The sequence below is a fragment of the Chamaea fasciata genome, unplaced genomic scaffold, assembly GCF_029207755.1.
Source record: "Chamaea fasciata isolate MVZ Bird 193981 ecotype frontalis unplaced genomic scaffold, bChaFas1.0.hap1 SCAF_24, whole genome shotgun sequence".
Taxonomy (NCBI): Eukaryota; Metazoa; Chordata; class Aves; order Passeriformes; family Sylviidae; genus Chamaea; species Chamaea fasciata.
The window spans coordinates 2,286,922-2,310,773 of NW_027094109.1; the positions used below are offsets into that span (position 1 = coordinate 2,286,922).

General features: G+C 53.5%; 1 protein-coding gene across 3 annotated transcripts; it reads right to left on the minus strand.

The window, feature by feature from the left end:
• Positions 1–543: 543 nt before the first annotated feature.
• Positions 544–23,203, minus strand: SNX19 (sorting nexin 19). 3 transcript variants are annotated; one of them, XM_066203411.1, is made up of 11 exons: positions 21,680–23,203; positions 21,213–21,351; positions 20,627–20,727; positions 20,359–20,478; positions 19,985–20,115; positions 18,717–18,813; positions 18,315–18,477; positions 16,111–16,240; positions 5,704–5,888; positions 4,887–4,974; positions 544–4,124 (listed from the first exon to the last, which is right to left on the minus strand). In XM_066203411.1, exons 1-11 carry the CDS (start codon positions 23,201–23,203, stop codon positions 3,992–3,994), a joined length of 2,811 nt encoding a protein of 936 aa, XP_066059508.1. In that variant the 3' UTR covers positions 544–3,991. The 3 variants fall into 3 exon arrangements, with proteins under 3 accessions (XP_066059508.1, XP_066059509.1, XP_066059510.1); XM_066203412.1 differs by lacking the exons at positions 544–4,124; positions 4,887–4,974 and having other exon boundaries at positions 5,808–7,271; XM_066203413.1 differs by lacking the exons at positions 544–4,124; positions 4,887–4,974; positions 5,704–5,888; positions 16,111–16,240 and adding an exon at positions 17,012–17,054.
• Between the last annotated feature and the right edge of the window lie 649 nt (positions 23,204–23,852).

Consider the following 23,852-nt stretch of genomic DNA (forward strand, 5'->3'; position numbering starts at 1 on the left):
CTTTCCTCTTGGGTTTTTCTTCCTTTGACATAATGTTACAAATTTCAGGTGGAATTCCTCATTTTCAGACATTCCCCTATTTCCTTACAGCTTACCAGCTTTCCTACTCCAGCACTGATAGCAAGGAAATGTTCCTGCCCAAGGGAAGTGGAGATGGGTCTGCACAATCCCTGCGTCCAGGGAGTCTTGCCCTGTTTGCCAGAAGAAAGGCAGATGATCCACATTGCTTCCCTGGTTTTAGACTCCCGGAGAGCCTCAATCAAGGAGTTTGTGTCAGGGAGAAAGCAGCCACGCTGATGGGGTGGGAAATTGTTCTGATTCCTGGCCAGGCTTTAAGGACTTTGTTCTTTCCCATGTCTGAGCAGTCCCACTTGTGCCAGGAGGGAAAACCTGTCCCACTCCCACTGCCACCTGCCCTGGCCATGCATTTTGTGACACCTGAGAGACACCTCCTCCTCTTCCCACTCACACCCAGCCTCTTCCCCACTTGTTCTTCTCTTCCCCTTAGAGACCAAAGGCAAATTTTAAACTCTGACAGAGAAGTAAGTTTGAAATAAAGTATTATTGCACACACGTACGTGGGAGTGAAGGTTTGCTCCCCATTTAACAATGAGACAGGTTTTCCAGACAGCACAATTCCACACAGACTTCAAGAGCACCACGAAGAGCTGATACAGAGGGCTGAGTACAGGAAATAGGACAGGGAGTCAGTGCATGTGGGACTTTTTTCCCCTAAAAACACAGTTACTTAGCTTAGAGTGGTGCCCTGGAGCTCTACACCACTGCACTCATACACAGGAGCAATCCAGGAAGCCTCCGGTCAGCTGTGGGAAACTAATGCAGTGGGAAGGATTCACCGAATCAGCCAGTGGTGGCTGGAGGCAGATCACACCCAGCCAGGAGCTGCAGAGGGAGAGCTGAGCATCCACCTGAGGCAGGCACTGCTCTTCACCTAACAGGACACAAGGCTGCAGCCCTTTACTGAGATCAACTCTGGCTGCTCTCACCACCTTCCCTTTAGAGAGGTGGCTGGAGCCTTCTGCAAATTCCTTCTACAAATTCCTGCAGAAAAAAAAAGGAGCTCGCTGGGAATATGACACACTGAGCGAGCTTAAGCTTTTTTGTTTGTTTGTTTGTTTGTTTTTTGGGTTTTGTCAACTTTGTTTGTTTTACCAAAGCAGTTTTTCTAGTCTGGGTCCAATGGAAATAAACTTTCAGCCCACCTGAATGCAGAGGTTTGTATCTGCCACCACGGTGCTCCATTTAATCCCGAGGTCACAGTGAGGCAAAGAACTCGCAGCAGAGGAAAAGCTGAGCTTTTTATTGGATTTGTTTTACTCCTTAACGACACGATGCAGAGAGGGGCTATTTGCTCCTGGGCACTTCACCTCAGCTGTAAGGCTGTACCATGATCTCCCAAGGAGAGACTGAGAATTTGAAGCCCAGCCAGTGAGAGCATGAGAAAGGGCTCAAACCCCTCAAATCTGAGACCAGACAGGGGGTTCTGGAGAGTGAAACAACCACTTTGCAATTCAAACTCCTTAGGTCTGTTCCCAGCTCCCACACTGCCTTGACAGGGCACAAAAGGAAATCTCCTTTCTCTCTCTCTCCGTCCCACCTCTTTGTATCTTAACACAGAGGGGGGCATTGCTGCTGGGACAACCCCAAATCATTGCTGCACCAGCCCAGCAAAGCACCGGCTCCCAGACTGGCAGTAATCACGGATCCTTTCCATCTGCAGGACTCAATATTCAGTCATCTGCATAATTTCAGAGGTGGGGGATAAAAGAAGGGAGAATTTGGGCTTCCTGGCAAAGGAGAAGTGTCAGCTCATCCTTCCAGTGCCATACCCAGTGTGTGTAAGGGACTTTTAGACTTCTGCCCTAACCTGGAGCTGGCAATGCATCATTTGCACTCCATCATCCTCTCCAGCAAAGCCTCTGAATATTATCCCTAATCAACGACAGAGCACAGTCCTGGAGCTCCAAAGCCACACAATTAATTAGGAAGCAGCAGCAAACAGAACACCAGGAACATCTGGGAAGCCACAATGGGGCTCTGCTGCATCATCTGGTGCCGTGTCCCCCTCCCGGCTGCTGGGGTGGGAAATGGAGGCAGGAGGGAAAAGGAGGGAAGCAGGAGTCTGGCAGTAAAGACAAGGTGAAGCAGCTGCTCCAAGCAGGTATTTGAGGACTTATCTGAATCCTGCTTCCCAAATTGCTGCTTGGCCATTTGGGATTATCCCAAAGCACTCTCCACCTCATCTCCTCCTAAACTGCTGAACACACACCTCCCTTCTTCTCCAAGCAAGTGGCCAATCCACCATCTCCAAAGCCTCCCTGCTGAAAAATGGCTCCAGTAGTGATGCAGAATTGATTTGCTTCATGATATCGGACTCTGTCTGGTCTTGGGATGTCCTTAGAGCTCCCTAAAAATCTATTTGCTTGCAGCAAAATGATCCCTCTCTGTATTTTCACACAACAGAAGCACAGAGCAGCTCACACTGCTGTGTACCCGTTGTGAAGCAGCTCCCTTGGGAGGAGCAGCAGAGGCATGTTGGAGTTACACTGCCTTCTCTCCAAACACGCCATGGAGCATCCTGCTCCAACAAACTGCAGGCAGTCTCTTACAGCCTGGTATTCCACGGGTCTGTGAGATGAAACCACCTCACATCTGGTTCTGCAGCACAGACACTGCATGTGATCCTGCATGGTTCCCCGGCTGGAGCCTCCTTTGACCTGCAGGAACACCTGCAGCAGCCAAGGCCAGCACTGGTCAGTCCGTATTTCTCCCAGAAAATACACCAAAGCAGGTCACCAAACTGTCTGTTGGGGCATGTTCTGAGTCCTTCTGCACTCCCAGGAACCTGATTGCTGAGCAACATTAAATGCTCACAAAACCATTCAAGTCTTGGACAACCTGGAGAAGCAGCTCCAGATCCATGTTCCATGACCTGAGCAGCTTTCCAGAGCCCTGCACAGAGCTGCAGCAGCAGCAGGCACAGCCAAGCAAAGCCCAGAGACCCAGCCATGGACAGCAGAGCTCAGGCAGTGCCTGCAGGCCCTTTGCTGGGCTCTCACCCACTGTCCATGACACACCCAGGATCCCCCTGGGCTCCAGGGACTCCTCCTCCTCCAGAGCTTCCTGTGACAGCCACGTTTGTGTGGGAGCTGATTCACTTGCTGTGTCCCACATGGGTCAGCTCCTTTGGTCCTGTGCCTTCCAGGTGACTGTCCCAGGGATTAAAAGGTGACTCAGAAAGCGGAATGTAAGTGATTCCTGAAGTCCAGCCAAGCTACCACTCCTCCCCAGCCTGAGGAGAGTCCTTTTCCCAGGATCACAGCCTGCTCCATGGAGAACTGGAGCAGTGGCAGGGAGAAGCAGCTGATCTCTGTCCCTGAGGCAGGGCAGCACCCTGGAGCCCTGCTCTCACCTCCCAGGTGTTTGGGCAGTGGGATACTGAACTCCAGGACCACATCTCCACATCCATCCTTTGCCATGCTCCTTCTGGTGGCACAGATGGTGCAGAGCAGGCACAGGGCAGGCTGCTCAGACAGCAGGGACAGCACTGACCTCCCTCCACCTGCACAAACATCAGCAAGACCCCATCACACCAACTCTCTCAGCGCCAGCTGCACCCTGCAGCCACAAGAGCAAACCTGCATTCTCTGCCTGTGGATGTCAGAGACGTTCAGAAGGGTGGGGCAGGACCATGGGGTTTGTGGTTCCTTCTCCAGCTGGTCGGGTTGGTTCACTCCAGGCTCTCCATCAGGTCAGCAGTGGAAGAACAGATGCTGCACAGCATCTTCAGCCCCTCACACTGGGTTTGATCCACCACCCAGCTGAAACAACCCCGGAAGCAGCTTCATTTAGCACTGGCTGGAGAAATCCCTTACAAGAAGCTCCCAGGCACATTCAGTAAAGGCTGAAAATCCAAACACTCCGTGCCTGTGGCTGCTTTTCTCCTCCACTGCTGGGGCACCAGCCCTGGTTAAAGTGCTGGGACACCTTTGTCCGGGCCACTGCAGGGACATGGTGTGGCAGCTGCAGACTCAGGCTGCTCGCTGGAATCCTTCAGAACCAAGAACTCCAGCAGAATGTCCAGGAGGCAGAACACCAGATGCCTGGAATGGAGAAAAGACAAAGCTTAGGCTGGTCAGGGCGTGGGAGGCAAAGCTCAGCACAAGGCAGGAGTGTTCCAAAGCTCCAGGGGACAGAGGAACAATACTGGGTCCCCAGGAGAAATGTTTTCAGAGGTGGTTCAGCTTTTCTCCACCTCCCCCAAACCAGTGGGTGTTGAAGCTGCTGAGCAGCACAGAAAACACAAATGCATCTTCTGGAGCAAAACATGTGTTTAACAGGATCACAGGATGATTGAAGGTAGAAAAGACCTCTGAGATCATTGAGTACAACCTGTGACAATCCCCACCTTGTCACCCAGACCAGAGCACTGAGTCCTGCTGTTCCCTGGACACCTCAGCAGATGGGGACTCCAGCACCAGCCTGGGCAGCCCTTTTCAATGTTTAACAACCCTTCCAGTGAAGAAATACCTCCTGATCCCCAGCCTGACCCTCATTTCCCTGCTGTCCATCACCAAACCAGCACTGGGAATAGACAGAAACATCCCCTACGCAGACCTGCAGCTCCTCCAGAACCAAACTAAACCAGGATTTTCTTACTTCCCTGACATCCACTAAGCAAGCAGGCCAAACCACATAATCAACATGACTGGCTCAATAATCTGCAGCCACACTGAGGTCCTGGACATGCAGATGCCTCCTGGTATTGCAAGTCTGGAACAATTAGCTGGCTGTGTTTAGTGCCAGGCAGCCCTGGCAGAACCCTGGGCACAGCCCTCAGCAGGGTCAAGGACACAATCTCATACCTGTTTATCACAGGCTGGCTCAGCGACTCCAGCACCACGTTCCAGCTCATCCGACACTTACTGGTCCCAAGGATTTCCTGGATCACATCTGTAAGTGTTGGAGACAAAAGCTTTAGGAACTGCACGTTTCCACAGGTCACTCTCCTCCTGGTGGGTGCTGAATCAAAGCTTTTGATGGTGCTCTGAGGCTGGGACAGGAGGGGGTGCCAGGAAAGCATTCCTGGCTAGAAGGGTACATCCCAGCAGTGCTTTTTCATGCCCAAAGGATAGTGAAGGCCTTTTACACTACATCAAAGAGTTAAAAGTTCAGACTGCACTCATATGGATTAGGCAGCAGCTGCTTTAATGCTAAAGGTCCCCGTGTCAAACTTCAAGAGAGGGAAATCCAGTGCAGCTGGGACTTCAGTGCAGTGGAAAAGCCAGAGGCTTTGCACGGTGACTTTCCTCACCATGGGACCCTGTGGCAGCAGGTGGGAGCAGAGCTGTCCTGAGCCCTGCCTTGGTGAGGAGGCTCAGCAGCACTGTGAGCACTGAATCATGGCCTGGCTACAGACAGAACTGCCCAGACACACATCCCTTCCCTCCACGCTGGGCTGCTTCCCAAATCCTTACACAAACTATCCAGAACTGGAAAACTCCGGGTTTTGCTTGCAGGAAACCATCAAACCTCAAGGGTCATGAAGGTTTCCCAGTGCCTTGGCACGAGCAGCCTCCATCTCTGCATTTAACCACATTTGCAGAGATCCCAGTGCACTGGAGCGTTCCCCAGGCACTCTCCATCCCAGGGGCAGCTGCCAAGTCTCCAGGACACACTTACTGGGCAAGATCCCCATCAGGCTCTGCAGGGCCTGCTCTGCTGTTGCTTTCTTCTGCTCCTCTGTCCTGGGGGGTTTAGGCACTGCTGGTAGAACTCCTCCAGGCCAGATGGATTCCTGGAGCAACTGCAGGTACTGGACCCAGCGCTGGGTGCAGGTCAGGGTAAGCATCTGCACTTCCAGCCACCTGCAGCAACAGGGAGAGGGGGAAAGGTCAGGAAATGTCTGGCCTGGAACAAAGTTGGGGTATTTCCACCCATCAAGAGCCCTGGAGGGGTAAATCAGCTTCCTTGGGTTTGTTAACGTGTGGTTTTTGTGTCTGTACACCAAAGATTTTCACAAGTATTAATCAGCTGAGTTTTCCAAGCACCAAAAGCGGGATATGTTCCCTGTGTTACATACAAAAGGGAAAAGGAAAGGCCATAAAAAGGCCCACCACTCTGCTGATCACAGGAACCCAAGCGAATCACCGGCCACTAAAGGAAGCCCAGCTCAGGGATGGGCATGGCCTGAAGCTCTTAAGTTTTCTCCAAGCACAATCTGAGACAGAGCTGGGAGAACTGGTGTTTAACTACAAACAACTCCCAGGAAGGACTGGAAGGACACGAGCTCTGTTCTAGTACCCTCTGCTCCTCTCATCAGTCCCTCTGCTACCAAGACAGTCAAGAATGTCTTTCCTGGAGACCAAACACATTCTGAGGATGACAGGCCATGAATATCTTTATGCTTCACCCTCCTCTCCTCCTGCTGTCCAGTCCTGCTCCATCCACTGATGGCAAGCAATGAAATAATAGAATCCCCAAACAGTTCGATTTTGGGGCCTTAAAGCTCATCTCATTCCACTCTGGGCAGGGACACCTTCTACTAGACCAGGTTGCTGCAAGCCCCATCCAGCCTGGCTTTGGAAGGCCACAAGGACGGGGCAGCCACAGCTTCTCCAGATACCCTGTGCCAGGGTCTCCCCACCCTCACAGCCAAGAATTTTTTTCTTCCCATCCAAAATCCAACAGAACTGCTGACGGTCCCTCCCACTGGGGCAGGACTGTGCCCTTTCGACAGTAACCACCTGCAAATCCCCAAATCCCTGCTCCACAGAAGGGCCGGAGGCGTCTGCAGCTGCACTGGGATGATGTGTCCCCACCACCCAAGGGCTGGCCAGGCAGTTTCTGAATCAACCACACGGATGGACCCTCTTGCCCAGACGTGAAATCACTTCCCACGTCACAGCACAAGCCATCAGCCACAACTTCCACTGCCTAAAATGTTTCCCCTCAGAACTAGGAGAAGCCGTGGGTGAATCCCAGAGGATGGTCCCTGGTTTAGCAGGGCTCAGGGTGCAGCACTGATGGTGCTGTTGGCCTCCCTGGCAGGAGGCTCCGGAGCGAAGCTGGGAGTGTCGGCACGGCGCTGGGGAAAGGAAAAGGCTCATGATTTCGCCAGTTCTTCCAGATTCCCAGAGGACAGGAGTCAGCCAGCAGGGCCAGGAGACCCGCTCCTCTTGGCAGCTGCTCTTCGTGCTTGCAATTCCGTCACCACTACGCCCCGGCAGCTCCGAGTACATCCAAGAGCCCTGCCAAGGCAAACTTTATTTAACCTGCGCTCTGCCAGACTGTCTGCATTCTTCCTGGGCCAGGCATTCGGGCCAAGGGTGTCCTTCCCTCCCCACACAGCTTCCCAACACCCAAAGGGAAGCAGGGCAAAGGATGCAGGCAATGCAGCTTGGCATCACGTGAGACAGGAGTGAGGATCCCTTTGGCAGCAGGAAATGAGGTGCAAGCAGCAAATGCTTGAGGGATGCACACCTGGGAAAGGCCAGCTGGAAATTTGTAATTTTTCACTATGAAACCTGAAAAGGAGTCTCGGTGCAGTGGAAAGGCCTGGAGTGTCTCAGAGGAAGGGACATAGGTGATGTTCCCAGCACTGGAAATGGGGAAGCACATCCTCCAGGCTCAGCATCACCACGGACACGGAGCACGGATGCTGCAACAAGACAATGCCAGAGGTGCCAACCTCCCACCTGTCCTACAGGACAAATGTCACACCCCAGTCCTGCCTGGGAAAAGCCGTGTTGGAAATAAAATTAAAAGGGTTTTAATCCCCAGCCATCAGCAGATTTTAACACTCTGGATCGTGGTAAACCCTCCAGCTATTCCCAACCAAATTAAAGTGTTAAACTGTGACTTCTCTAGGGGCAAGAGTTTTCATTAACATGGTTTTCCATTAACACGGCTTTTCATTAACATGGTTTCTTACACACCCTGCTCTCCTAGCTGAGAAAACACCTGACAAGCAACAGAAGTTCAGAGACTTGGGGAAAGAGCTTCAGAGTCAACCCTGCACCAAGGGGCTCAGACTGAACGTTGACTCCAAACTCATTACAGCAACAGCCACTTTCCAGCCTTTAAAAGGTTGCAGAAAGCAAAACACAAGCTTTGTTTTGTTCTTCGAGACGTTCCTAAAATAGCAAAAAAACCCCAAGCAAATAGTGGACAGAGAGAAAGTTGAACCTACAGAGGACAGCACACGTTTCCAGACAGCTCAAGAGCAAGCTGAGAACTGACAAGTGCTGGAAGGCCCCACACAAACAACATCCCTAAAACCACCAGAATTAGGCAATGAGGCCCCCAGTAACAGCCCTAAATGTGATCACACATGCACGTACTGTGAGCAGGCGAGGGCTCACAGGTCTCGATTCCCACAGCTGGGAAACACCACGGATGGATTTTGTTCCTTAGGCTGGCAGCTTTGGGAAGCAGAGGGCAGGACCTGAGAATGGCTCCGTGGGCCTTGCACAGCTCCACACAAGCTCCTGAGAAGAGGCCAACTTGCCCCATTACATGGTGCTCAGACAGCTGGGGAAGGAGCACCCAAACCCACCAAGTTTACAAGGAAAAGTCAAGGAATCAAACAGGAAATGGGACAAGAAAGAAGGAGAAACCAAAGGCAGGTGCAAAGGGAGCACTGGGTTCCCTTCTGCCAGCCTGTCAGTGTGTGGAGCCATTCCAAAGGCACTGGGAAGAGGAGAACTGTCAAGACTGGCCCACGTGGCTCTAAATCCACTCTGGGAGAACAGCAGAGGCTTCGAAAGAAAATCTCAGAACACAGTGACCTGTAGTGAAGAATCTTCCTCCCTCCTCTCAACCACAGTCAACACCCATTTTGGGGAATCACATTCCATTCCAACACACACAGAGGCTGCACCAGCAGCATTTAAACTGTGAGGAGCAAAGTAATTCACAGAACATCCTGAATTGGAAGGGACACACAGGGAGAGTCAAGTCCAACTGCTGGCCTTGCACAGGACATCCCAAGAATGCCCCCTCAACTCCCACAGCTGTAGCTACAACTCAGAGAGAATCACACCAACTTTATTGAGAATTCCTACCTGAGTAAACCCCAGAAAATGGCAAATTGACCTTTCCATCATGCAGACTTGTTGCACCAGGATCGGGATTGACAGCTCAGGAACTCCAAATATCTGCTGGCTCAAAGCTGACCTTCACCAGCAGGTCACAGATGATTTTTTTTGTGCTATTAAAGGCCTAAGCATTTGAGATTCATGTGCCACATTGAAAGCACACACACACACTGCTCCCAGGTAGAAATAAATCCACCAAGAAACATAAATAAACTTCTCACTTTTTTTTTTATTTTTGGATGGCTGATGAGTTACTATTTTCATTCTGCTATTTCATGAAGAAATAGCCTTAATAAGAAAGAAAAAATAAACCCATCACAGAACCATCTCCTTACACTTCAGCTGAGACCAGAAATAGATAAAGTGACCTCCTGGGCTCAGAATGCTTTGATAGTGCTCAATGCAAAGAGCCAGACTGCAAAGGCTGCTGGGGCCTGGCAGATAATCTGGAGGGGCATAACTTGCCCATGCTGTAAGGCACCTCTGTCTGAAATAGCTGCTGGTGGAGGAATGAAATGGCTGCTAAAAAAGAGCCAAATTAATGCCACGGTTTAAGCAGGACTCCAAGGTCAGCCGAAGGGGTCCATTATGATAAGAAGGCCCTGGGAATGACAAACAAGGACTGGGGCGTGCAAACCTTGGCCTTCCTTGGGATCCTAGAGACAACAAGGGCTGCTAGGAGGGAGGAAAGGCAGGCTGAGAGGCAGGAACAGGGAAATGGGCTTGGTTTTACCTGGCTGGATCCACACGCTTAACTGGACTATCCACAGAGCTCAGCTCAGCAGGTAAAGCCTGGACAGGTGGGATTTGCTTCATCTGGACATTAAAGATGTACCAAGAATGAACAAAGAGATGTAATACTCTCCAGATCTGGAACCACCTGCCAGAAGTGGGTAAAGCTCTGCTCTTTCTGTCCATCAAGGTGAGGATAAGGACTGAGATCACTTCAGCTAAGGAACAGTCAAGTTAAATATGCTGACTGTACTTGGAATCTGAAGCAACAGCAATCGTGATTTCCTCAAACCCAGGGGTTTTAAGGATTGAGATAAACACAAACTGAAGGCCAGGCTAGAAGATGACAAAGAGGAGGAAGCCTCTCTGCTTTAGCTGGATAAATACAAACAGCTCTACAAATATACATGAACCAGCACGCCCAGCCCAGCACTGACTGCTGCCCACCCCAGAACATGGCCCCCCTTTCCCTAAGGAATTCCCTAAGGAATACAGTGTGGATATCCAGAAGCTCAACAAAGTCCTGTGGGACCGACGTAGTGAAAAGGATTGAAGGACAAAAAGCAACATCTGGAAAACACGAGGCATTCAAGCATGACTCCGAAATTAAGAAAGTCTGGTGCTTAAATCACCAGACCATCCCTGCCTTTCCAGTTCTTGTTCCCCAAATTCCTCCTCGGATAACGCACAAGATTATCCTTAACTCAAGGGCTCAGGAGGAGCAACATTTCAGTGCTTTGACTGCAAAACTTTTCTGAGGAAACCTTGTCAAAATGAAGCAACAGCTGCAGTGGGCACAGCAAGAATGGAAAAACACAAATGGAGAGTTTTTGCCCTGAGGTTCAGCTTTCAGCACCTGCCACCTGAGCCTACATCCACCTTCTCCACACAGCAGAGACCCATGCTCAGCTCAGCACCTTCAAAGCAACCTCACACCTGTCCAGGCCATGGGTAAACCCTGTGCTGAGGAAGGAAACAGGAAAGGAAAAAAACAAACCCCTCCATAAATCAAAGAACATGAAGCATCCTGAGGCCTTTTAAACTTCTGCACAAAGTAAATTCACCTTCTTGAAATGTTCCTCTCCTGCTGCCCTGGGAATGTTTAGACCTGTCCTGGAGCTGGCTGGGGACATCCTGGGCAGAGGGATCCTCCTACCTGCCTACCCAGGCAGAAACCCTGGGAGATGTGGGTGTGCAGGACATCTCAGTGCAGGGCAGAGAGGGAAAAACAAAATCATTCTCTTCTGCAGGCAATCATTCATCCCTGCAGGGAGGACACCACCCCTTGGTGCTGGGATTTCGGTGCCATTTTATGTGTTGCTCCCTCCAAACACACCTGCTGCAAGAAGAAATCATGGAAACTCACAGGACTCAGTGTCTTCACCCTGCAGTGAATTAACCCAGTTGCTCTGGATTTTGCTTCTCCCAGCCTAGATGTTCCTGTGGTGTCCTGGGGCTCAGGGAAGGGGGGAAAGGGACGTGATTAAAATAATCGTCCCCAAACCTCCTTCATTTTTCACAAAGCATCCTGGCTTTTGATAACATCTTCTCCAAGAATTTATTGAGCCAATTAAGCTCTCAGTGGTGCCCCAGGGAGAGGCCAGGCTGCCTCAGCCAGGCCCTGCTTGGAACAATTGCTTCATTAGCCCACTTCAGGATCAAAATACACAAATCCACTATTAACCCTTCTAAACCCAGGGAAAAGTAAAACCAACAGGGAGACATTACTTCCACTCAATCCTCTTCTTCTTTGTTCTATTTGAAATAGGAAGTTGTTGAGCTTTTTTAAATCTAGGAAGAAAGTTGGCACGTGTAACTGTTGAAACAGAATCAGAGTTAAAATAATGTTGCAATTATTATCAAAGCATGGAGTGCTGGCTTCGTTCTAGTGGCTGTTTTTGGAAGAATGCTGCTTCTAGAAGAAGGGAAAAAATTTTGTTTGGGACAGAGATTGAAAGCCAGATCCAAAATTTCCAGGTGCTTGGAGACAACTGAATCGAGGCCCATTTCCAAGCTGATTTTATTTACTTTACATATACACACCAAGACACACAGAGTCCTGAAATCGCTTTTACTGACATACCACAGGCTGCAGTTCCTGCTGCTCCTCACGGCTACGACACAAACAGCCAAATCCAGAAATGAGGAGTGAGATGCCATGAGGTTGGTTCCCCCAGTTCCCAACTCTGGTGCTGCTTTTAGGCTCGTTTTTTAGGGCCAGGGACTTTGCTGCCACATACCTGGGCCTGCCAGCACAGCCCCTCCGTGTGCAGCTGCAAAGGTCCTCATCAAACTCCCCAGCTAACAAACCAGGAGATTGAGTGGATTTAGATGCCCCAGCTGCACTGATATTGCGTTTCTGCCTGGTTGTTTCTGCCAGCACAACTCAGAGGCACTGCCTGAGGCTGGAGTGGTACCTGCCAGCCAGGCAGCCGTGGGGACTGGGAGCACTGTCTCAGCTGTCACACACGGCCCCTCCACGGCTGCAGGGCTGCCAGAACTCCCTGCCCAGGGGCACTGTGCTCCCAGGGGTGCTTGGCTGCTCCAGGTTTACTCAGGGACACTGAAGAGGGTCAGGCACCACTCTTTGCTGGTGGCACTTTCCAGTCAAGAGGATCAAGGTGGCTGCTAAGGGTCTTTGTGCCGGTTCTGTTGGCACAGAGATCAAAGAAAACCCAAGAGAAAATCAGGGAAAAGCACCCAGCCAGCAGCTCTCTGAAGCTCCAGACCTCCTTGACTTACAAGTGCCTGTGACACTCAGCCTGACAGCAACTCACCACAGGAGCCCAACACCAAGGTGACAGCACGAACTTGCAAGAACCAGTTCCCAAAAGCATGATGGTCACCTGCAATCAGTCTCAAAGCATCCCTGGCTCCCCACTTCAACTCACACAGACTGGAATATCACCTCCTCCAGTCTTCCACTTTGGCCAAGGGATGAGGGGACATGGACAAAGCCTGGAGGAGCACGGGAATGACCCAGAGCAAACAGCAAGCCGAGCAGTGCTGAGCTCATGGGTAAGGCAGGGATGATTTGCATTTATTTTAATCCACACCCAGTGGAACACGACACCTGAGTAGCTCCACATGCTCCTTTCAGGGACAGGCACTTCCGAGCCTGGCACAGACTCGGTGCCCCAGCCCTGCTCAGGTTCCAGGGCACAGACAGCCGGGCTGTGCTCAGACACCTTTCCCCCCCTCAGTGCTTTGTGGCCATGCCTTTCTGTTGCGCTGCATGGGAAGGAGCCAGGAGAAGCTTACAGATCAGGATCTGCCCCTCGAATACTCCCAGGTCCATCCTTGGGATGCTGGCCCTCTGCTGGGGCTCCCCTCTGGAAGGGGAAGCAGAGGTGGTGTCTGTCACCCTGGCCCAGCACTGTTCCCAGCTCTGCAGGGCACTGGCAGACCCCAGACCTGTGGCCACCGTGGGGACAACTGAGGGCAGGCTGTGGGGTCACAGCACGGCGTGCTTCGCGCCTTTGCCGCGTATTTTTAACACCTCTTTGACTCACAGGGCTCTAAAAAGCACCCAGATTCTCCAAACGCTTCTCAGCTCTTCCACTGAACACCCAGAATAGCCCCGTGTGCTCCCCTGTGCCAACAGGTTCCTGCTGCAGCCTCCCAGGGGAAGAGGAGCTGATCCTTTGCAGCCCGCGGGAGGGGAGCGGAGCCGGACAGAGGCAGCGGGTTTGTTTACAGGCACGGCCCCAGCATGCAGAGAGGCTGCTGGAAGCGATCCTGGGCCCCGGGGTCATTCCCACTCCCAGCCCCTCCATCCGCCTCTCCCTTCAGCTCCAAAAAAGGCTCACTCCCTGTTACATAATGGGATGAGCGCAGTGCGGAGCCGGGCTCGCACACACGGCCGCCCTTTCCTCAACAATCCCTTTTTCGGTCATGGAGCCTTCCTCTCCCCCTGCCACGGAGCTGACAGCAGGGGAGACGGATGGTGCCTGGCCCCAGCTGGCCCAGCTGAGAAGAAAGGGGGAAGGAGGAGTGTGGTGGGGTGCTCCTTGCAGGGAACAGGGAATGCAGCAGGTCGGGAGGCCCCACAGTCAGTAACAGCGTGGTCACAGCAATATTTGATGGCACTGCCAGCCCAAGGGAGAAAGTCCTCCAAGAAGAGGGGAACTGGATCTTGGGAGAAGCTGGATCTTGCTCTTGGTGTGGGTTTTGTTGGTTTGTGGTCATTTCTATCACTCTGCACCGAGTGTCTCATGCCAGAGCAGAATCATCATCTTGCAGCTGCAAGAAGGCAGCAGGAGCAGCACCTGCTCTCCAAATACAAGCTGGCAGAGGAGTATCAGCAGCAGCTCCCCCAAAACACTGCCAGGACACCTCCTTTTCATCCCCTGCCACCCAACCCAGCCACTGACAGGAACAGGATCTAATGTCCTGAAGGGATGATGCCCACTCATACTTTGTGACCAGCAATGGTTGAAGACATGACACAAATCCATCTGCTGTCCATGTCTGTCTGCCTGTTCTCAGAGGCAGGAGCAACAATTCCTTCAATAGCAGATGCTCCCAGAAGAGTTTCTGGTGCTTTCCCCACCTGCAAAGGGTCCCCAGACAGTGAGAGCTAGAATGGCAGTGCCAGGTCTGGCCAAGCAGGGATCATGTTGTAAATACTTTAATGGAAGAGGAATGTCACCAAATCCACACTGTGTCCCTGGACAGGCAGGTCTGAGCTAGAGATCTTCTGGCCTGCTCAGGACAGCAGTGACCACCTGGGCCAGGAATGAGGACAAGTCTCAGGGACAGGGTGAATGGCAAACAGCAGGAAGGCTCTCCATTCCCAGTTCTCCTCCTCTGAGGAGGCAACTACAGGCAGCAGACATGGGAGCAACCATCCTCCTGGAGACAGGTCAGTCCCCACTGTGCAACTCTTACCCCTGTCCCCTGGGATTCCTGACCGTCCCAGAACAAAAGCAGAGCCAGCCTCAACGTGTGGATTTCAGCAAGGACACAGGGTTTGTTCAAGAGGTTGTAGCTGCACCCTGAACTGACGGGGACACCAAGAAGTTCCCCGTATCACCCCCAGGCAAAGCTCTGCCTGCAGCACACGTGTGTTCACTCTGATCTGCCCAAGTGGAGAAGCTGCAAACACATTCCTCCTCACTAATCCACCAGCACAACTCAGGGAGCTCCTCCACCTCCCAGAGCCAGGATGTGCTGCGTGTATCCCAGCTTCTCTAGTGGAAAATGCCAAGGCCACGTGTGGGTGCTGCAGGCTGCCTGGGTGACCAGGACATGGCTTATTAGGAGGTGATGATGTGCCTGTTGAAGCGCTCATACCTCCGTGCTTACACACACAGGTTGGGTTGCAGCTAGTTCCCAAGAAACCAGAGCCCATTCTGGAGAAGTGGGAGCAACCCCCACCTCCTGCCACTGAAGGAACAGAGCAGGACTGAAGGACAGCAGTCCCTGACCTCAAAGCACTTTGGCAATCTCTGCTGAGGGCAGCTTAAGTTACCAGCTGGGTTATAATGAGCTGCCTTGCACATTCTGATGATGGCTTTGGATGCCTGTGGAAGAAGAAAGGGCATGGGAGTGGGAAAAGCACTGCTCCAAGACTCTCCCAAGCCCTTCAGGGAAGTCTTTCCTTGTACTCCAAAAAACCACATCCCCAGCTAGTGATAGTCACCATCCTACACCAAAAAACAGGAATTTTCTGTTTGTGTGTCTTGGCCTTGAGCCTTACCACCCAGAGGCACTGGCCCCAGGAAAGCTTGGCAAGTCCATCCCAGCTGGGAAGGAAGCCTGTCCCTACTCCATGCGTGGGTCCCTGCCCCAGGCACAGGCAGAGCAGAGGGGTGCAGCAGTGAGAGCAGAGACCACACTCCGAGCTGTCATCGACAACTCTCTGTTCCCTGGGCCTGTTTATTCTGTTTTTGCAGAAGGAACAAGCTGCAGCCCTGGGCAGCGAGAGACCAGGAGGCCAATCCTCCCTGGAGAGCCACAGAGCTGGGCACTGCTGCCCTTGCATGAGCCAAGGCTCCCACTCCCAGGGCTGGATCTTCCCTTTCCCTGGTTTCAAGGGACAGGAGGCTGCCCATCAGAGCTGCACCACTGCTCACAGAGAAAGCAGCTCCTAGTGCACATCTCCAAGGTGTTCACTCCATTTTCATGGAGCACCTGCTCTACAGAACCTTGCTGGTTGATGCACACGCAGCATTTATCTGCATTCAGGCATGAGCTCCACTTCCAACCGTGTCTCCAAAGGGATGCCTCACTGCCAGGCTGGTCACTCTGGCCTTACCTTTGAACCAGGGTCCCAAAGAGCAGGTTGAAGACCTTCTGCATGTTCTCTGTGCACAGCCAGCTCCAGTGATCCACCAGCACCAGGCGAAGCACGTCCAGCGCCAGGTCAGCCAAAGCTGTCTCCGAGTCTGCCGGGAGGAAGAGGAGGAAAAGATGAAGAAGCCACCTCAGGGCAAATCTGGTGAAAAACATCATCCCCAACTCGTTCTTTTCTCCCCAGCCTGGCCCTTTGTGCACACACAGATGACCTGCTGCAGCCCAGACAGTCTGGGACCCTGCCCTTCCCATTCTTTGACTTTCACCTCCTCCAGGCAGCCCCAGTCTCCCACCAAGGGCTGCGCCAAAGGCTCAGGTTCTTCTCCATTGAACAGCAGGATTATCAAATCCCAGTCCACACACAGGGATGGCCATGTGCCCAGAACAGGTGACAAAGCAGGTGGTGACTGTAGCCAGGAAGAGGTGCACTGCTGAGGACTATTATCCTGCTCTTCCCCTTTCCTTTCCCTCCATCCCGCCGTTTTCCAGGCACGAGGCTGTGTTGGTGGCTGTGGGCTGCCATCGTGTGGCAGATCCCAGTCTTGGCAGGACGGGGGATGAACCACATCTGGATAAACCAGGTTAAACACAAACCCACACACCTACCCAAATATCTCTGCTGTCACAGGTCTGGGACACCAAACCTCCCTCTGATCCTCAGGAGGATGGCAGAGCCTTCAGCAAAAACAGCTTCGGCTTGGTGAGGAATTACTTTCATGCTGTTTGGCCCTGAGGTGGTGTGCTGAACAAGCTCATTGACGTGCCACAAAGCTGCCCCAGACAGCCGCTCCCAGGCCACCACCCCCACCTGAGGCTGCTGCCTCGGCTCTGTTGTCCAGGTGAGATCCTGTGCAGCAGCTTTCCCTCATTTGGCTCCCCTCGTGCCTCATCTTCCAACCTCTCTGTCTGCAGAGACAATTTACACTCACAAGTTACTACTGGAAATAAAGGGAAGAGGGATTCTGGACCCCACACCACTCCTTCCCTCCTCTTCCTAAAAGCTGGACTAATTAATTCCAGGATTTCCCTCAGAAGACAGGACACTAGGCACCTCTTGCTCTGGGCCATGCACAAGTTACTCCCCACTTGTTTTTCCCTCTGAGACTTGACTTCCCAGTCTGGAGCAGGCTGTTCAGCTTCCCCATATCCTCACACAGGGAGCATCCCCAGCAAGCTGTTTATTCCCACAGCATCCAAACCCTCTTCCTCACAGAGCTGCTGGCCAACCACTTCCCCAAAGTCACACCACGAGCAGATAGGGACATGGGTTTGCCTTCATATCCAGACGTTTGTTCCCCTCACCCTGCCAGCCCAGCCTGAAGCATCCCAGACCAGCAAGGACTTGAGATACTGACATTCCATTTCCCTCAGAGCTCAGCTAACTTGGCCTGCTCTGTGCAGAACCCTGGCCTCCAGCTCCAGTCCTGCCTCCCCAAAACCATGTGTTTTGGGCATGTGTTCCAAGATTACAGGCAAAGCTGGTAGCACAGGCTGGGCTTCAGAACACCAGGCCTATCCTGTCACAAACACGTGCTTGCAGTCAGAGCTTGCCAAACTTGAACCACTGGAGAGGAGTTTTTGGGAAGTTCCAGCTGATACAGCTCAGCTATTCCAAGAAAAAGATTGGAGAACATATTTTTGCATGTGTTTAGGATAATCTTGTAGCTGTTCTGGGGCAGCCCTGTGCTTCAGAGGAGGGTTCTAGAATCACAAAGGGAACATCATGCCTTGAACTGAGATTAGATTTGTGCTACTCCCATCTAATCTATCTAAACTTCATCTCAAAAGGTCCTTTTGTAGTGTATGGCTTACTGGAAACTACCACAAAACTGTGATTTGGCCAATTTTTAGTTTGTAAGAACTTGATTTTAGAACATCGCCAGTTTAAACAACGTGTCCTTAGGAAAATTCTTTGGCGGTGACTGTGCTGAGCACACCAAGGTGAAGATCTACAACCGAGCCAAAACCCAATTCGCTCCCACCAGCAACAATGCTCAAAGCAATCACCAAGCAGCACTGGAAAACCTCGTTTGCTTTCCCTTCAATCAAGATGCAACAGGCAGGAGAGCAGGTCCTGAAGACATTTCAAGCTGAACCTGCAGATGTTGGAGCTGCTGTGGTGCTGAGGGAGAGAAATTCAAGCACTAACAGAGGGGCTGAACTCACCAGCATCCAGTGTGCTCGGCCCATCCGTTTCTTCCTGCACAGAGATCTCCTTGGCTCCTCTGCCTCCCTGGCCCTCAGGAGCTTTGCTGGGGACTGCTTCCAGCAGCTTCTCCTGCTTCTGGATGAAGGATTCCATAGCAGCCAGCGACAGGCTGCCAGAGACCTACAAAAGTGTGTTAGTGCCACAGAGCCTGGGGTCTGCAGTGCCCAGACAACCTCCCACCTCCTGGCTTGCACCCAGGTGTAGCCAACAGCACTACCAGGGCTGCTGATTGTCCTCCTGCCAAGAGCTGGCACGTGGCAACAAGGCTGCAGCAGCCACGAGCCTGGTGGAGGTTGATAATTCCCAAACAGGGCAGCGATTGGGGTTGTGAAAGGGATTACATGAAGATCTGAACTTACAGCACCGCCCTCCCTGATGGAGTACACGATCCTGTCGTGAGCTTCACTCGCACTCAGCACTGGAGTGATTTTACTGGATGAGAACCTCAGCCTGGACCTGGAAAGCAGAGCCATGGCAGAGTCAGTTTTCTCTGCAAGCTGCAAGTCATGAGTGTTCCAGCCTCAGCCAAGTCCTACGACCTGTCACTGCTGTCCACATCCAAGCTAAAAAATCTGGTTAAACCTGAAGTGGTTCAGAACAAGCCTCTGCCTCCAGGATAACTCGGGGATGGCAGTGAAACCACACGACAGAAGCATTAAAAGCACTTTTCCTCATGTACCTCTGAGCTGAGCCAAGGTTTTCCAGCATTGCACAGGGAGGTGTGACACAGAAGCTGATAGGGAGATGAAGGCAGATGCCAGCAAGGTGTGAGCACTGCAGCACACACAGGGAAGGGCTCAGAAAAGCCTCTGAGATGAAACACACTCAGCAGGATTGTGAAATCCAATTATAAAAGCTCACAAAAAGGAGGATAGGAAAGGACACTGGGATTTTGGGACAAATTGTAGAATAGCCTGTTTATCATTAAGGAATGTCCTTTCCAGCCAAGATGGTTCCAAACTTGTACTTTTTGAGTTTGCATTTTGTCCAAAGCAGCTTTTTCCAGCAAAACATCACTTCTTGGAAAGAAAAAGCCATACTTGTGCAGAAATCTTCCCTTCCTTGGTGAGGGAAGAATCACTGATGAGACAATCACACTGAGACTGGGCACTGTCAGCAGCACCAACTGGTGAGGAAAATACCTGAAACCATCTTAAATATTACTCATAAATAGCTATTTAAATGTTTTCTGGGCAAGGCCACTATGTGGAGCACATGGGAGAGGCAGGAGGGAACTTTCAGGTAGGTAATTTACAGCTGAATTTTGCAATCACTCCCTGCAAATAAAAGCAGTGCACACGTTTAAGGTTAAAAAGCAATTCCCCAGGAGCATTAGTGTCTCTGCTGGCAAATGGCAGCACCTCAGAGCTCCCTGAGGAGGAACCCACCTTCTGTGGAAACCAGAGCATTCCTGGGAAACCTTTTAGATAAAGTGGAGCTCAAAGAGTTGTGTTCAGTAAGGGAAGGAGAAAGTAATTCAGCAAGACAGAACTTAGTAATGTAATTTAGCAATTCAGCTATGACAGAATTTGCTACCCAACACATAAAGCACCACCTCAGCTCTTCCCCATCAGGGGCTGAGTTTCTGCATTAATTCCTTGCCCTGCAAAGCTGAGGGAGCCCTTACTTGGTCGCTTTCTTGCCGTCTGTCTGGGGTTTCCCATCCACTTCTGACTCACTCAGCTCCTCCGTGGGGCTCTGGGGCTCTGACCTGGGGAACGCTGTCTTCAGGGTGTCCACGATGGCATTGACGACGATCTGCAAAGCCAGCACTGCCTTTAATTACTGCATTCACCCTTGGTACTCAAATATATCAGGAGTCTTGAGACTTGCGCTGCATTTTCCATTAAATAGGTTCTTTAACACAAGCTCTGACCCTCTGTAGCTTTAGGGGTTTCTGAGCCCAGCTACAAAGAAAAGGTTTTGGCTCCTGGGAGACACTGAAGCCTCCCTGGGGGCAGCTGGAAAGGGCTGAGGTGAGCAGCTCCCCACTGCTCCCACCTTGTCTATCCTGGAGACCACGAAGGGCTTCTTGACAAAGGCGATCCTGGCGTCGGTGTTGAGGGCCAGGAACTCCTGCACCTCCTCACTGTTTGCAATCTCAGGGACTGCACACAGTTGCTGCAAGGACAGATGGAGAATTAGATCATTTCTGAGTCAAGCTCCCAACCTGATCAGGTAATGTGGAAGAGACGTGGTGTGCTCCACTGTCTGCACGAAGCTGTCCTGAGCTCTGCTTTTAGCTCACAGGGGCACACAAACATCTCACCTTCAGGAAAGATTCCAGCAGACTTTTCCTGGCTTCCACTTTATCACTATCCATGTTTCCAAATGGCAGATCAGGGAACAGCTTCTTTGGGCCTTTGATGTCTAGAAAGGAAACAAACCCATTGGCAACCCAGAGAAAACTGCAAAATTACAATGACCTTAATTTAAAAGACTTGTACAACTTAAAATCTAAAAATTTTCAAGATTAAAAATTAAAATGTTAACATCTTAAAATCTAAATACGGATTTTATTCTTTATTAAAACCTTAATGCTCTAACGATCAAGGCCATCTGCACTGCCTGGCATCAGCCTGAGGTACTACACAGGCACCAGTGTTTCTATCCACTGTTATGGTGCGAAACTACAAAGCCAACTGTCGTGGAATGGGAAGAGGAATGTTTTGAAACACTGGAATTTGCCTCCAGAAGAGATAAATCATTCCTCCAGCCAGCTCTGCACGGAGCAATGGAGACACAGCCCAGCACCCAGAGCTGCACAAGCAGGGCAGGAAACCCTCGGAGCAGAGGAACAGGGAATGGGACAAGAGGGAGAAGGATTCTCTGGGGGAGCCACTGCAGGCACTGACTTTTGAGGAACTTGCGGAGCTCCGGCTTCTCCTCCAGCCTGGTCTGGAGGTTGAGGAACTCGCGGTAGCGGCGGTTCACGGTGTGGTAAGCCACCTGCTGCAGGCTGCCCGCCGCCTCGCTCTCCAGGGCTGTCTCATACTGAGGAGGAAGGCAAAGGCATCATCCTGACACATCCTCAAACAATTCCGCTCCCTGCTGGCCCCTGATCCCCCTCACCCAGGAACTCCTCACTTCAACCCTTCCCTGAAGATGAAGGAACCAGTCACGATGGAACAAAAGCAGGAGAAGACTCAACCAGCCCCACAGGACCCCATGCCACACCCAAATTGCCACGGTGCCTGCTGTTTTCCCTCTCCCAGACAAAATTTACTGTGGACACACACCCAGAGCAAGTCCTCAGCTGCACACACCAGTCCAGGTGGCGGCAGCGCTGTGGCAAGGGGGTGAGTGCCCGGGGAGCCCTCACCTTGACGGTGTACAGGGTGTAGGGGTGGAAGCCGGTCCCGCTGTGCTCCCGGGCAGTGATGGTCCCGGTTATCCGCAGGTTCTGGATCACCACCGGCCCCTCGGGGCTGCTCAGGGGCTCGAAGCTGAAGGTGCTCATGGAAGCTGTGGGGGAGGATGAGAGCAGGGGCAGGCCCTGCCCGGGCTCTGGGGGAAACTGTGCTGGGCCCTCTGCTGCTCCCAGATCTCTCCCCAGGCTGGAGGGTCTTGGTGAGGAGAACCTCCTAGGGACAGCTGGGCTTTCCTCCTCCTTCTCAACCGCTGGCTCGATCTGGATGTCAGGGCAGGAGCTCAAAGCAGAGGTGGGAAGCAGGCCAGTATCTGAGCTGGGGCCAGCGCCCTGGTCCAGGTCCCCTGTGCCATTCTCCGAGGCAGGTGCTCCCTCTGGCACAGAGGGGTCCTGGGGGTGCTCTTCAAGGAGCTCTCCTGCGGGGGAAGGAGCCAGCAGCTCCACGTCCTGGCCCAAGTCAGGTGCAGGAGATTCCAGCTCCAAACCCTCACAGGGGAAGAGGGATCCCAGGGCTTGGGGGCGCAGGAAGGGCTCCTCCGCATGGCATGACCTGCTCACCTCCTCTCCCTCCTCTCCAGCAGCCTCTGCCTCTCTCCTGAGCCCCTCCCCAGCCCTCGGGGACGGGGGTAGCCCGGCGGGCGCTGCGTCTGCCTGCCCCGGGAAAGGCAAGGAATCCGGCACTGGGGGCGCAGGCTGGGGCTTCCCAGCCCGGGGCTTCTTGGAAAACGCCCCAATGAGCAGCAGGTTGATCCAGTCGGGATCAGACATCTTCCTGACGGCCGGCAGCAGCACGTTGCAGGCCACCAGCTCCACCACAACGAAACGTCCCGTCCGCGTCTCCAGGTGCGGCCACGGCACCAGCGCCCGCAGCAGCGCGTCCACGGCGGCGCGGGCGCAGCCCACCTCGGCGGCGGGGCTCTGCAGGGCGGGGTGCGGCCCCGCCAGCCGGCTGTACTCCCTCCACAGCGTCCGGCCGCCCTCGGGCTCGGCCCTCAGCGCGTCCCGCGCCCGCAGGAAGCTCTGGAGGTGCCGCCCGCACAGCAGGAGCAGGCGGCGGGCCAGGGCTCGCCGGTCCACCCGCCGCATCCGCCGCCTCAGCTCGGCGGCCAGCCCCAGCATGGCCCGCTCCACCTCGGCCTCGAAGGCCGGCTCTCTGCTCACCGTGCGGTACCAGGAGGCCACGAAATCCCGCACCACTTTGCGGACGGTGCTGGCGATCTCCTGCTGCAGGCGGCCCTCGTCCGCAGGGCAGCCGGCCGGGGCCCGCAGCGAGCTCACGAAGCGCTCCAGGCGCAGGCGGCGGCCGCGGGGGCCCAGGGCCGGCGGGCCCAGCCAGGCCCCCAGCACGGCCAGCGCCCCGCACAGCAGCCCCAGCGCCCGCAGGTCCAGCAGCAGCTGCAGCGCCAGCAGCCAGCCCAGCGCCACCAGCAGCGCCAGCAGCGGCCGCCGGGACCCCGCGGGGCCCTGGGCCGGCATGGCGGGGCGGGCAGGGGAGCTGTCACAGCCCGGAGGGGCGGGCTGCGGGCTGTCACAGCTCGAACCTCACCGGGCTCTTCAGAGCCCCCCCAGACTGTTCGCGTTCAAGCACCCCGAAACCTCACGGGCACTGGGGCTCACGGAGCCCAGCGGATCCGGACCCCTGACTGCGCCCCGGGGCTCCTCAGCGAGCACTGCGCTGGTCAGAGCCCCCACACCGGGACCCTGCCCGGCCAGCGGGGCTCACACAGCCCAGCACACCGGGACCTCCCGGGTCCCCCTCCGGGGCTCGTAAAGACTCCCGCACCGGGCTCCTCATCGGGCACCGACACCGACCAGAGCCCCCCGGACCGCGCCCTCGCCGAGCGCTGGGGGCTCGGACAGCTCAGCCCCTTACCGGGACGCACCGACCGTGCTCCTCACCGGGCACCGAGGAGAGGCACGGGTCCCTCACCGGGCACTGGGGCTCACAGAGCCCAGCAAACCGGGACCCTTGAGCGGGTATCCAGAGGGACCCTCCCAGGGCCCCGGGACTCGACTGAACGGACCTTTCACCGGGCACTGGGGTACCTCACCGGGTACCTCAAGCCCTCACCGCCCAGACCCCTTCACCGAGCCCCGACACGCAGCCCGCAGGTGCCGGGAGAGC